Here is a 15586-nt window from a genome sequence, read left to right as displayed (position 1 = left end):
GGTAGTGAGATCTGACGTGAAAATTTAGTAGCTTTCGAAGTTTTACTCTTGAAAGAAAAAGAAAAAACTCAAAGCTGTTCTGTGAAAGAAATGGAAGCCCCAGGAAATGATGGAGTTAATGATACACATTCATTTCAGAAGTGTGTAAAGAAATGCTTATTACAGGGTTACATGGAGGATTTTGGGCTGGCTCTTACCAGTGTTATTTTAAAAGACAACCCTCATTTATCGAACAAGAAAAATCAACCCATTAACAAAACAAACTTTATAGTTAAGCAGTTTTGAGTAGTTACTTTTTTCTTTGAAGCTGATCAAAACAAAAGCCAAAAACAGTACAATGAACAGGGTCAATTCTGCATGACACCCATTAGACAAAGTGATAACGAATGCATGAAGCTGTCAGCATAACATAAAGAAATATTAACTGGACATGCTCAAAGGATCTGCATCGCTCTGCTTTAACAGTAAATCCCTCTATTTATATAGCAGTAACAGATGATTTACACCAGCATTATACTCTGCTGTTATCTTTTAATCAATTCAATCTACAGACCAGCTAGGTTTCACTTTATACAAACCAGCAGTCTTGCTCTGAACCTCCTTTCTAAAATGCCTAAATGTTGGTTTATACAAGTATTTTCTAATAAGTTAATTTATAGGCAGGTATCTGATTACAAAGGATAACTTGTCCATACAGTATGGAACTAAACTCATCCCTATACCGATTTTTTTTTATATTAGTGTTTCTGAATCATAAAAAAGTCAGATATGTTCCCTGAAATTTGTACAAATGTGCACACTTCAAGACGTAAGCATTGCATAATTTGTTATAATTCATCTTCTAACCTGGTATTCTTTTTGAAAGGAGACACCAAAGAGTACATATCCTAAGGAAAACATACCTGGTATTACAGTGRGATGTTTCACCTGTTTGGTTTGGGGCCAAAGAATGTATTAGCAGTATAGAAATGTACTAATGATTTCTCAAAGATTTTCAAAGACTCAYTTCTGATTAACTACCAGATGCTCCGACCTCAGGCCGATCTGCACAGGCCGAGCAGCRTGTGGAACACCTTCATTAGCTACCTGTGTGCAATTTTATGCAGTTGAATGATCTAAGCTCCGTCCTCATTTCCCCTCCCATCCACCCACTCCTGCATTTTCYGGGCTGCTGTCCTTATTCTTCTACTAGAAAACGAACGCAGTTCACTCACCGCTCGTCTGCTCTCACCTGGAGGACAGGAGTAGGGATGCTGACCCGGTTTGAAGCGTCACAAGAAGTGGCTCTCCAGCCTCAAGCAGCTTTAGCGCTGCCATGAGGTGCTCCTGGAGCTGTGATAGCCACCACRAACTCTGGGAAGCCCTGAGTGCTCCTTTTACATGTTCTTTGCTTTCAAACAGAAGGATTTTTGGTTGTGGTTTTACCTCGGTGTCCTTGTGCACAGAACAAGACTCGCGATATGGCATTTCAGGACACCGTGTTTAGCATAATAACTATACTTCAAAAGCTTAAAATACTAGAGTTAAGTCGATATCGTGCCTAGGAATTAAGGAGGTGTTCCAATTGAGAGATGAAAATGATATTTTCTAAGAAGAAGGCATGATATGTATAGAGTTTTCTTACATTAGGCAACTACAACATTAAAGACAGTAAAAACCCAGCATCAGAGGTGTACAACTATGGACCATCATGTAAATATCCTGACTGATAAATGAGAACTGTAATAAGAACTGCAAGGGTACGTGTGCAGGGAACAGAAACCCTTTATAGTTTATTGGTGAGAAAAAACCTCTAGCAATTTGCAAAGTGAGTTTCCAACTTTATCCCACTAACAGCATTTCAGGAGAAAAAAAGTAGCATGGAATACTGTTGTCAAGCAATTACAATCCCATATTTTTAGAGAATTACATTATGGCAATCAATCAATCATCAATTTCTCTCCATTTTACATACATGTTATTATCTTGCTCGTTGATSCCCAATGCTCTTCACCAACCACACCAAACTGGGTGCTCAGCCTGCCTGTGCATTTGCTACGGTTGTGCGTTCACTTTTGATGACTGCCAGTGTAGAGCAAGAGTTATTACCATTCATGCACAAAAGATTTCCTTTAAAATGTGGGCAACTGTGAAAACTGTAGAAACTGTTTTCTGCTCTTTTCCCATTATTAGGTTTTCATGACATTTTAGAAGCCTTTTCATTACAGGGGGCCCGAAGGACAGACAAGAGTGCAAATATCCAGAAAGGGAAGACTACCTAAGAAGCCTCTATGGGCTCTTATAAAAATTAACAATACATGTAGATGCAAGTAGCAACCTGAAAAGAATGACAAGAGCAATCATTAGATTAAGTAATAACTTGATTTCTACTATCATGTATCAATTATACATTGTTTTCTAGCACCTGGTGTCACGTGAGAACACCAGACAATAATATTATTTATAAACTCTGTTTCATGCATAGCTTCCTAGGTTACATAATGCCCTCCAGAATAATTCACTTCCTATGAACACCAATGAAAGTATTTGCTCTGGTACCATCACATAAAGTACAACTTACAAAAATCCCAGTGGCTTAAGAACACATACCCAAAAGAGAAGTGATTTTGGCAATACCCAAAGACTAACTTTTTAAGCACCTTGCCAGAAAACATCCAGAGTTTCCCTTCTGCCTCTTAAGAAAGAAGAGTCTGGTCAAGTGGACARGGAAAAAGGTTCCCACTGATCATCCACCTTGTTTTAAGCTCAATGAAAACAAAACATTATCCAGAAAATTCGGTGCTACTATCTGCTTCAGCTGTTGTCAAAAATGGGAAAGGCCTCAGAACTTTGCTAAGCCCTAGAATATAAAAGCTAAATTTAACAGTCTGGTTTAGGACTGACACTGTGGGTCAGCCTCAGCTGCAGACATTACCAGCACCTCCTCAGCTACCTATTTAAACTAGGGTCTTCTTTTGGGTGGACTCTCAATCACATTTGTAAGGCATACAGCAGATCTYTATGTACTCCTGGAATGCTAAACACAGACACGAATTTGCTCTCAAATGACTTAAGTTCCAAGTGTTCACAGATCACGGAGCGCAACTACTGAACACCAAAGGGCACAAGGACATTCTGCTGGCTTCCTTCACCTAGAAGCTGCCCTTGCTAGCAGAATCCTGCGTGGTAGTTAACCACGTGTGACATGAACACGGCCCACAGGAGACCAGGTTAAAGCCTCCACCTTCCACCTTTACCCTGCAAAGACTGACTTTTTTTTTTTTTTGAAAAAAATATCAATGGGGCTGTTTTTCAGCAGGACAAAGTTCTCCCAGAAAAGTAAATAGTATTATTATTAAGGAAATAAGGGATTCTGTTCTTCAGACAACATATTTTTAGTGAGGTCAAAATGTTTATAGCTTAAAAAAAAAAAAACAGTCTGTCTCTCTTTACTCCCTTTAGACAAGATTTTCTCAAAAAGTACGCCTCAAAACCATGAAAACCTATTTTACAATATCAGTTCCAACCTTATCTTTTTGAAAAGGTTCCTTTTTAAATGCTGCTTGTAAAAGTTTCGATTAGCTTTTAATGCCCTGCAAGTATCTTTCTTGATCAGTTCTGCCCAATTTGTCACGCTGAACTCACTGCTTCTTTCCAGCTCGTCTCCCGTCTTCTCTGCCCTTTACAAGCAGACTTGAATTGCTTTGTCCCTTCCATCCTGAGCAGACAAGGCACTAACATTTCCAAATGCTGAAGAAACTCATTTCTGTTGGCTCTTCCAGAGGAAGCTTCCACAGAGTTGTGTTCGTACGCTGAACACACTAGGGAGGGCTTATTTTTTTCCATTTTCTTTTTAAACCTCACACAAAATTTTGCTTAGTTGCACTTGCAAAACAGGAAACCCTTGAGACTCTCGTGAAATAAATATAAAAGTCACTGATGCAATCACAGAGTAGTAGACAGACTGCAGCCCCAACAGTTTCCTCAAGAATCACAGGAATTATGCAGGAAAAAAGCCACATTTTGAAGATGTATCTTAATCCTCAAGAGTGCTCTATAAACTCTGCTATGCTACACTAGACTGGCATGTCACCAATGGTTTCTGAATCTAACATCTACAAATATATGGGGAGTTACTTGCTCGAAAAACTATGTCTACTGAAATTCAACATGCTAAACGATATTGAGTTTATGTATTTTGTAATAAAAGTATGCTTAGAAACACAACTATCGGTCTCACTTTCCATATACTACCAACTGTATCGACTACTGAATCCAAACAAAGGGAAAAATGGGACATTATTTAAGTACAATAGCAGTTGATATGATTATTCTGAACAACGCTTATGTATATCAGGCATTGAATGGAGCTGATTTTAGATTAAAATTATGCTGGGGAAAAAAAATCATCCTGATCTAAGACTGACAGTTTCCTGATGCCATAAGCAAAGTAAGTTGGTAGAGAACATTGTTCTTTTCCCCCGTCTAAAGCTGTTGAGAACATGACAAAAATAACAAAAGAAACTTGAATTTGGGGGCTTTATTTAATTTCTTTCCTTTTTTTTTTTTTTTTTTTTTTTTTTTTTTTTGTTGCTACATAGTCAAACGGGATTGGTCTTTTTACGGCATAGAACTAGTTTACTACTAATATTTTTTCCCCTAGATAGACTTATTTACATACAAAAACAGTTTCCTGACCACTGTTTCTCCAATGCTCGGATGATCAAAACTCCAACAATTGTGTAGTGCCCAAAACACCAGGAGGCAGAAGAATCTTGCATCACTACAGCAGCAAATTTTTTAGTTCTAGTCACTGGCTTAAAACAGGTGCCTTTTATACCATAGAGTATTAGTCAATTTTGTGACAATAAGGAAACATGAGATGAAATACATTAAATAAGTTAAATATGCATTAAACATCTCTGAATAACATTTTAATTCAGCTAAATGAACCAACAGCAATGTAGCTTGGTCCCTTTATGAGAAGAAGGCATTGACCTTTATTCCGAATGAGCGTCATACCAGTCAATATATGCCTCTTAATGATGCCTAGCACATTCAGCATTGCCACGTACAATTCTTTTCAGCTTCTCACTATTCATTTAAGTGCCAAGAAATCGGTAACTTGCACAGAGTTGAAGACACTGACAGAAACTGTTAAATTTATGAGCAGAATGGTGGATTAACATATTTTACAGAAGTTATCAACACCTCCTGCCTAACCCAGCTCCAAACATTCAATAGGGCCAGCTCCAGCAGTGGAGGAAGAGTTTTTTTCTGTTTTGCTTTTTTTAAAAAGAGGTAATCCAGCAACATGTACCAGGGCCTAAGAATGTTTAAAATGACATATACAATATTCCATTGTAGTGTTAAATCATGATTTCCCCCTCCCCCCCGTTCATCACTGAAGAATATTCTCTTTCATTCACCCATCGTACATTTTAAACTTTCTAGATTATGTTACATAATATTTGTGCAGGGGTAATTTGAAGGCAAGACCTGTGAGATGTCATACATTAATCTTTTTAAACATTGTTATGAATAAATTTAATCCAATGATATGGCAGAACCATCAAACCAATTTACAATTCCCAGCATGCTGCCTCTACAAGGCTATTTTTCCTATAATTACACCAAAGATAAAGAACAAAACCACCAAAGCAAGTAGTCTAGAGCTGAGCCCTTCCTCCTTGACAGCAGCTGCAGAAGCAGATATTGGATTGTTTGTCTGGGGTGCCTTCCTCATCCGAAGTCCATCTTCTTCCTAAAGGAAGGTATGAAGATTATTTYTTTAGAAAAAAAGAATCAGGGTTTCCCAAGCCAAGTGTGCATACAGCAACAGGAGAGTGCCTATGTGAGGCTAACTTATTTAAGTAAGAAAAACCTGGGCAGAAAAGGGTAGTGAGGTAGGACAGCGGCTTTGTATCTACTCGGCTGGCAAAACACAAACCACATGCTCTAAAAGTTTCCTCCTCTGGACTAAGTGACAAGGAGGTCTATAAAACACATGTCCAAAGTCTGCAGAAAACTCCAGGACTGCAAAAACACCAAAGAATGGAATGGCATGAAGATGCTCATCTTGCTCTGTATGTGGATATATTGCTGTTAGAGAAAATGCTTTTAAATATAGGTTAAGATATATCTCTTCCTTTTTTTTWAAAAAGAGGTCAATATTCATCAGTGTTGCTCATGTTTGAATTCAAATGAGCACCTAACTTTAGAGGAGAACATTAAGAGTCACAGGTTACCTGGTATCTCATTGCTGCTAGGAACGTGGGTAGGGAACAATTGACTTTTGCAAAGAGTAAAAAGCTCCTCAGCTACATGATACTTGCTCTGAAAAGCATGTTAATTTCGACTATGCCTTTAATCTGTTATTAATTTAATCTGTTATTAATCCGCAATTCCTGGTAGCTGGCAGTCAATAAACATACTGTTTTTGGACATTTTACGCACATTTCTGACACTTCACAAAGGGAGCAAGAGCTGACARTTTTAAAAGATTATTTTAAGTATTCAACTCAATTCCAGATATCTCTTGAGGACTTCAAGACTATTTTGAGGAAAAAATAAACACACCACTGCACCCAACACATGGCATTTATAGCTCTGTAAGCCACTACCAAACGAGCACAAAGAGAACTCAAGCTTGCATCTCAGCCAGATTATTTCTATGTGCAAAACAAGATTGGTTTAGAAGTGTTTAAATCTTTTTCATGCTCCAGCCAGACAAGCAGCATCACAGCTGACAGAACGTCGAGTTTCTTTCACGGGGCCAAACTAGCCATGGATTTTAGGTTTTCATTGCTGCTATTATCTATGAAATTAAACTTTAGTCACAACTGGAAATACTGCAAAAGGGAATTGCAGCATGGTCATAAAGGCTTCTGATTTACTTGGTTTCACCGTAATGTGCTGGATAGAGCAGAAAGCAGATTTTCTGCTCATAAGTGTTACTTTGGTCATTTTAATGCATATGAGAGGCACAATTATTTGAATATTCAGTACAGGCACAAGATTGTCCTCAAGCTCCCATCAGTTTGAGAGAACAGGGCCAAAGCTAACAATGAATGGTTCATTCTGACAGAGAAAATAAGGTGGGAAAATAAAGAGAGAGAACCACCACTCTGGGCTGCTATTCAATCAGCCTCTCTGACGGCATGAGTTTTATGCTGCTTTCAAAGGTAACACTGATTTCAGCACATTTTCCCCCTAGATTTATAGAAAGAAACCCAAGTTCTCTTTTGATTTATAGACAATATTAAACTATTGTACCATGTTCATGTAACCAAACCTTTCAGCCTCAAGCATCTTTTCAGGAAAGAAGTATATCTGAAAAAAGAAAAAAATAATCTTTACCTTAAACTGTTTATTCTCCTCCCGTAACCTCTGAACTTCTATTTGAAGCCTCTTATATTCTTCCATTACTTTCTTAACTTCAATGTCATCCAAAGAGGAACTTATTGATTTAGACATTACAGAAGAATCTGTCTTTGTTGCAGTTGTGGATACAATTTTATTTATTTCTATATCATGCTGTTAAAAAAGGACAGAGTGATCTCTGGTTAGTTAGTTATTAACACCACTCCACACCACACACCTGATATTCAGGAGGACAATCACGTAAGATTGCCTGTGCACACCTGAAACACGCCTGTATTAAAAGAAAAACACAGTTTTAATTTCTGCAACCTTTACTTCCCCCTCCTGTTTCACAGTAACCACTACATCAGGAGCACTAAGTGCAGCCAGAAYGAGCCCTCATTTGAGCTTCTGCACATGGAAACGGACCTGTCTGCAGAGCATCCCTTGCAACACAAATGGAAACCTGAGCCCCACGGGGTCTCCTGGCTTTGTGTCCCCAAAGCTTCTCAGTCTGCTAATGTAGCACCAGGACTCTCCTCGATTGTCTCTTCCCAAGCAAGGAGCTACCCGAGGAGGAGGCGATTGCCAGGAGCCACCAGCTGCACTTTGCCCACTCTTTGCTTCCCACCACCTTTGTGTCTCCCTGTGCTCTTGCACTGAAGGAGGAGCTTTCAACCCAAGGGAGGGGACAGCAGCTGCAGAGCTCCAAAACCTCTTTGCTTTCCTCTTTTGGGATTCCCTGTATATTGTGTACTACAAGATAGAGAGGAATCAACTCTAGTTAAGAAAAACAAACCACTCTTTCTTCAGCAAAAATAGCACCAAAGCGTTAACCAAAGGATTTCATCAATAAAGTAACAGAACTTGCTTATTATTTGTGTATTTTTTTTGTTATAATCGATGTTCCCAAATACAGTAGCTGTTAAATTTCATATAATTGAGATTTTTCCTTCCTCATTACATCTTCAAATTGGACACATGGAAAATAAACTAGAACAAAAGCAGCCACTTCAGGGCAAACATTCCCTGTTTGGAGCAGCTAGGTGAGACCCATTGCACCTACACYTGGGCCATTTTACCAAAGTGTAACTCTAATTACAAACTGCTCTGCACAAGGAAGAACACTTGTGCCCTCAGCACCCTCCCAGCAAAGCACATGTCCAGGTTTGCTCCGTTCAGTATCCGTCCTGCACTTGCTACTACATCCTTCCATTAGAAATTAATCAGTGCCCTCACGGCCCTAACAAGGATCGCGCAATAACTGCAGTTACCCSCAACTGCATTTGTGTTTCCCAAGGAGTTTTCCCACTCTTTACCTGCTGAAATCAGCATCCTGTCAAGGAAGGAAAGGGAAGGGAACAGTGTTGGATAGGCAAGTTTGTACTGCTGATGGTTATAATTGCTATGACATAGAGAGAGAGCTTTTAGGAACATCAATGAGCATATTTCAAAATACTTTTAATTGAATATTCTTTATTCTATGCATCTCTTTTTTGCTCAACTCCAAGATTTTTCCTGATTGTTACACTGGCTTTGTTCAAATTAGCTGCTAGTTATGCTAAGCATCACTAAGCTTTCAAACAGCTTTACTTTGTTTTCAAAGGGTGATGGCCATCCAGATAGTGAAACAAAGGGCTCTGTCTTTCGCTTATATAGGTGCCTGTATAAACATGCCATTCTAGCTAATATCATTAGCTGTGGTATTAAGTTAACTCACTCCACACGCAGCTGAAAATACTCACAGGCTTATCATTTTCCGCTGGTAGCTCAAACACACACCTAAGTTTCGAATCCATGAGTTCTTCTGGTTTTGCTTCTTTCCACTTTAAAAATTAAGCATTAAACAATGATTTATTAAGACACAAGGAAAACACAGAATAATGCATACACAAATCACATCACTTTATTCAAGAAAAGCTCTATAGGTGTTTAGCATGTTACCAATGAAAACATACATGATCAAAAATGAAAAGCAACTCTTGTTTTTCATGCAATTCTTTGAGTTGCACCTTAAAGAGGACAGAAAATACAGAGTACATCATTCTAAATAGTTTCAAAATTGCATACTTAAATTTATAGGAATGCTTGGATCTGTTTCAGAGCAATCAGTGCAGACAGGGGGAGCTATGGTCCAGGCCAAAAAAGAATAGGGTAGGAGGAGGGCAATCAAAGGAAGGGAAAAGTTAAAATCAGTATTTCAGCTCTACAGGGCTAGTTCTCAAATCCTTGTTTAGCTGGAGTAGCTACTCAAGCCTCTCCAGTTTCAAGTGAGGCTCTCACATTGTCTCCTGCCTGGTAGAGGTTACAGGACTGTTCCTCCCCTTCTTCATTTTGCACTGGCCAGGGAGATGCCTGGTCCTTGCAAGGACACCCACGACTCACAGGCTCGGTTTTACTTTTGCAGCATCTGTTTCTAAACAATGACAAACGTGGTGCATGCAAAAGAGATAAGCTCCCCTCTYCTCCTCTTTCAATTAGGGAGTCTGCCATTAAAAATAAAAAGGAYTCACAGCTATAAATACCTTGCTATTAGCTGTAACCCTGAAATGAAAAGGTTGCTTCATAGTGGTGATATCTAGTAAGAAGAGGTCACGAGTTTTTGGAGTTTTCATAGGCTTTGGCTTTACTTTGGCTGTACTTTGTTCAGCAAGGTATTGCTCAGCTTATCTCAAGTAGGTGTCAAGTTATGGCTAACCCCAGCGCAACCTCAAGCATTTGACTCATCCTGAATAGCTGCAGAGCACTCCAGCTCTTCCACAGCCGAGGTCACAGGGCTATTTTGAGCTTGTTGGCTGCCTGTGAAGTGCTGAAAGCTTTATAGCACTCCAGTGATTTGTCTCACCTGTTTATCCAGAATAGGATGATACTCAGAGAATGGTAGCAAAACTAAGAACTGATCAAATGTGGTAAAGGAAAAATAATTACGTCGGTTTGGAAAGCTCTGGAAAATTGAAAGGATCATTTAGGTCCAAAAAATATTCTTTGCTAACAGAAGATTTTTCATGGTGTGAAGTAATTCACAAGAATTAAAAAGTAGAAAGAGTTGCAGACTAGTCTTTCTATATTGCACTACTGGKGTCTCTCCCATTGGACCTTATTTTGACGTATATTAGACAAGTCTAGTTCCACAGATCTCTCTAAAAAGAGAGAGTTCTTTGTAAATTAAATCTGCAGAGTGTCTAAGCTTTAAAAGATGTAACACTSTTCCAGCAGGACATACTTCTTAGAGAAATACAAGCTATGCAACACTGAAGTCGACTATAAAGTTTTCTAGTGTATCTAATAAAAAACATTAATTCACAAGCATACCCCAGAAGTTGAATTCTAAACTTCAATATATCTATTAAAAACAAACAAAAGAAACCCCAAATCTATGCTTGAACTACCGTGCAACTTCTACTTTGGAAAGCAACCCACATCTTCATGTCACCTCCCACATTTAAAAGCAGGGAAAAGAAATGTTAGCTCGTCATGAAGCAGAGCATATGAAGGTCAAAAATGAAGCCAACTGCAGTAATAACATTTTGTAACAATTAATATGATCATGTATGTATTCAAAAAGAGCAGAAAAGCCACTTAGTTTGTTCTTTGGATGTTTTACTATGCCATGAAACCAAATACGTCATAAAGGGTGAATTCTTCAGGCTTCTATTGAAAGATTGTCTTTCTCCTCTTTAAAAGGGACTCAGCAGTGGGAACACATACAAGATTCTGCCATTCTCAGTGGAATTAGTCAAAAGGTCCTGTTGAATTATGTAGGTTTCTTCACACAAATTTAAATGAAAAGTCTGCTTAAATTCTGAAGAGCTGCCTGGAAGATGCACACTGAGAAGGCTACTGTAGAAAAGCAGTAACACATATTCTGGGCTTTTTCCCCCAATATTTACATGCATGCATACAAGCACACACATTAACCCATGCTTCAGAGAGCAATAGGCATTTTATTGTGTCCTCATCAGCTACGGAGAACTCTCAAATTACTAAAGGCCAGATCAGAGAAAGTTCTCATGCCTTCTCGCAGTAACAAAAATCTTGCCCCTACAGGAAAGGCCGCAGCTGACATATTGCTGCCTTTTATTTCCAAGTTATCTTAAAGGAGCCAGAAATCTTATTTCTAGGTCTTTGTCCTTTGCCTCAGCCCCTATCTGCTTTCGTTCTTCTCATGTGTAGCCCATAGGGCAATATCTATGAGAGCAGTTCTGTAAAACACACAGGCAAAGAAAAACACCGTATTTTTGTTGGTTCCCACTGGGAAAAGGAAGCTGCTCAAGGGAGGTAACCGAGGAAAGAGAGATAAGATAAAATCTAAGAGATTGCACAGATCAGTTCCTTAAAATGTATAGCTTTTAGTTTTACAAAATCACATGTATTTATACTTGTTTTTTTAAAAATACAAGTACTTAAATAAATGTGCGCCAGGACACGGTATCCCACCAACTAATAGTTCTAAGGACGCAATCTTAGGGACACAGTTTAGCAGTGTAYGGTGTTGAAGGCTTTAGGGTTGGACTTGGTGATCCTGAAGGTCTTTTCCAACCATAATGACTCCATGATCACAGGGATCAACCAAGTCTTCTGTGCTGTGACAGCACAGAATCACGGCGCTACAAATAAAAACAGAAAACACCTCTCTTTCCACGGGGACTTAAATCTGGCAAAAGCTTTCAAGGAAAATTCCAGTGTAGCTTTACAACAGCACTTAAACAATGCAGTAAAAGGTCATAATTGGAAAGAAATCTGTTTTAATTAAATATCAATACTTACTACTGCTTCCATATCTGAAGTATCAGCTGGAGCAAACATAGACTGAACCATAAACTTGTGTTTACTTTTCTCATTAGGATCATAGTCAAAAGGCTGTAGCATCACTGTAAGAAAGAAGAAAACCCCCAAGCACACTGTGTTAGCATTGGTAACTATGCACTGTTGTCCTCTGATGATACACTTACAAGAGCTGAGAAATACAGACATTGAAATGATTGTTGTACAACCTTAAGATAAAAGTAGCAGCTGGGAAGAAAAAAAAAATCTCAAAAAAATCTTTTTTTCTCCCCTTCTGCATCCTTAGGAACAAGCAGGCATTTTCCTTGCTTGTACACACAGTATTGCTGATGGTTCCTGAGACAAACTGTATGAGCAGGCAAAGTCAAATGCTTTAAACTTTAAGCATCAAGCCTTGGGATGGAAATTTCCTCTACAGAGTTTACAAGTTTCATGCTTATTTGTTTTATCAAGCACAACTATTTCTCTTCCAAAAATAATTGTGGAAGCTTTGCTACCAGGTTTATGGCTAAATGTCTTACAAATTTTGCCTCTGTAAGAGAAATGCATTTCTTTCAATCCAAACATCATAATCATGATGGAATTTATTTAAATAGAAAATAACCCTGTTCAGGGAGCAAAGAAATGAAAGGTGCATTTGGGTAGAGAGGAATTGCTTTAGAAGAAATATTAGGAATTCATAAAGCTCTCCTTTTTGGGAGGATAGGATTAATCTACTAAAGTCACTTCAAGATAGAGAGCTGTATATTTCATTTACCAGGAATATTCTTTAATCACAGTGATCATTTAGAACCTCTACATTTTTGCAAATCATACTGGATATGCAATTACCATGCAATTCATAGAATGTGTTTTGAAGATTGGACAACAAAGTAAAAATAAGCAAAGGAAAATAGATGAACATGTCACTAGATGTTGCAAAAAGTTAAGATCAATCTGAAAATTAAACGTGACACTTGCACATACTGCAATTACTGCTAGTACAAAAGAATGGGATTACTTGCATGCACCAGTACTATTAACGTTGCGTGGCAAAATTCATCGGCACCAATTGCAGGGGGTTTGCACTATAAAAGCAATAGACAATGATCCCATTTRCTAGAAATGAAGAAGAGCCAAATCAATCTGCCTCCTTCAATAAGCAGGATGTGTTCTGGCTGTGCAGTCTTTATTCTGCACACAGTCCGTGGTCATCAACAACCACATGCCTTTTAAAGCTACGAGAAGAGGAAGGCAGGAAACTGTCTCACACAAATTTTAAACTCACCTTGCAGCAATCAAATATTAGTCCAAAATAAGTGCTTGCAAACTGACTATTTTAAAGCTAACTGTTCCAAACAGAATTGGGCAATGTGGCACTGAGTAACTGTATTTTTTTCCCTGCAGCAGACAAATGGYTGTTATTTCAAGTATTTAAAAGCGTCAGAGCTAACTGGGAAGTCCAAACCATCCCATGCTTATGGAAGSTCTCCAGACCTGCAGATTTAACAGCTTCCTCTGCCCAGTGCATCTATAAGCTCATCTGAAAATCATTATTTCCCAAGTGATAGTGCCAAAGCCATTGCTGAATGCCAGATGATYGCTGCTGAGCTCCATTCACTGAATGTGAACAGCAGGTACAGAGGGCCTGACAGCAGCAATGTCGCTGGCACTCACATTTTTAGATCAATACTTGAAAGCCACATGGACACAAATTATTCACCAAACGGATGCTATGCAAATGGACGCTAGATTGGAAACTCAAAAATTCCTACTTTGTTCAGAATGAAACCAAACCATTTCCACATTTATTCAGAGCCTACTGGGGGCTTCTGGAAAAGATCAGTCCCATGTAACTGCCCTAATTGCTAGATGATTTGCTATGTCAAATGTGGGTCTTTTGATTTGGCTGGAAATTCCATTCCTCACCTAAGAGCTATGTGAAAAGCATGTTTCTATGAAACCCTTTACAAAAGCATCTGTCATTGGATCATAAAATTGTGATCCTCTTTATTTGCTACCAGTTCACAGCCAGAAGTTGATAAATTCTTCAAGTTTTCCCTCAAAAAGGGAGGGAGGAAATTTGAGGAAAGCAGCAGGGAAGGGGCAGCCCGCTATTTTTAAAGCCAGCTGCTTTTTTCACACCCTTCCAGGAGAAGGAGAAGGAACAGCAAAGTCTCCCTGCTCAGATAGCCAGTGACCTTCCTCTCGCTTCCATCTAAATTTATCAATGGCCTGTTCACTTGGGCTTGGACCAATTTTGCCCTTACATTTAAAGAGCAAAGAAGGGGAAGAGCCATTTACTGCTGATGCATTCCAAGACACGGCTCTCAGTGACTCTTGGCCTTCTGGTAAACTAGCCAAGCCAAACGCGTCCATGCTCAGCAGCCAGCTCCCCATTCATGCTCTCTCTGAACTCTCCTGGGCAAACTGCTCCAAAGAAACACCCACCAAATGTTCCCAGTGCCTCCGACAAGAGCATTTACACTTTCTAAGCTCCTCCATTACCCACCCTTTTTCACAGCCACGTTATGTTGGCATCTCCATCACCCGAAGATCAGCAAAAACATCTTAATATCCCCCCGCCTCCCTTCCACAAGGCTGCAATTACAGCAGAAGCACTTTATTCTCCAAGCACGTGATATTGCAGGKTTTTTTTATGATGAGGCTCATCCTGATTCTTCGACTGTAGCCTTCAAGGACACCTGGTTCTTGCTGCATGTTATCTTCAACCTCCCAACTCTACATCATTAATGGTGTTTTTAGGTACTACTTTCTTGTGCCAGGACTGCTCACATTGCATTAAACAAGATGAGCACCAAGAATCACTCAAGATACATAACCAGTAACTTCTTTCCAATGCATCTCAAAAGCTATTTGTCCTCTATATGATTATTTATTCTTTAAGTAGCCCATTCTATAATCTGTGAAACTATTCCTGTCTTTTCCAGCTTTATTAATAGTTTTTTTCCATGTGGCAGTACATGAAGTGCTTTATGTTCTGCATGGATCAGATCTACGCTCATCTTGCTTTTAATAAAAAATAACAAGCAGCTACAGGGCAAACCAAGATGGAGCTGATCTGGGTCAGCTCCACTGAAGGCAACAAAGGGCACTCACATCTACAAGCGGAAACCACCGCAGCACTTCACACTTGTACACGCTTTCCTAGTTCCTCCTGTGTATTTTAAGAATATTAAAAACTACTGAATATGCTAAAAGCTGCTGTGAAGATCCAGACGGGCTCTTACAAAGCAGATGGCAAAACCCTAACGTAGATGGGCAATAATTGGGCAGCAAAGGAAAAAGGAGAGAGCCTTGGGAGGCTCGCAGGGCATCAGTGGGGCTGGGATACGGGTCTGCAAGGCACAGAGCGCTGGGGGACAACCCATGATGGGAACCTTAGCCAAGGGGGACACACATGYAGCTGATGAAGAGCAGCCACGGAGGCGCCACACGGAAGGACTGCAGGTGGCTCTTC

At 39.3% G+C, this 15586-nt stretch overlaps 1 protein-coding gene across 1 annotated transcript in view; it reads right to left on the bottom strand.

The window, feature by feature from the left end:
• Window positions 1–1984: 1984 nt before the first annotated feature.
• Window positions 1985–15586, bottom strand: part of VAPB (VAMP associated protein B and C) — a 32507-nt gene continuing 18905 nt past the window's right edge. Inside the window, exons 3-6 of the mRNA XM_026042203.1 lie at window positions 12109–12212; window positions 9087–9167; window positions 7339–7515; window positions 1985–5743 (exon numbers count right to left, since the gene is read on the bottom strand). Coding sequence (XP_025897988.1) covers window positions 5585–5743; window positions 7339–7515; window positions 9087–9167; window positions 12109–12212 — 521 coding nt within the window. The 3' untranslated portion in view covers window positions 1985–5584. The remainder of the gene's footprint in view (window positions 5744–7338; window positions 7516–9086; window positions 9168–12108; window positions 12213–15586) is intronic.

Source organism: Nothoprocta perdicaria, unplaced genomic scaffold, assembly GCF_003342845.1.
Source record: "Nothoprocta perdicaria isolate Ctin4 unplaced genomic scaffold, notPer1 scaffold_3, whole genome shotgun sequence".
Lineage (NCBI taxonomy): Eukaryota > Metazoa > Chordata > Aves > Tinamiformes > Tinamidae > Nothoprocta > Nothoprocta perdicaria.
Note: the sequence above shows the minus strand (reverse complement) of the source record. Positions and strands in the feature narration are given on the sequence as shown.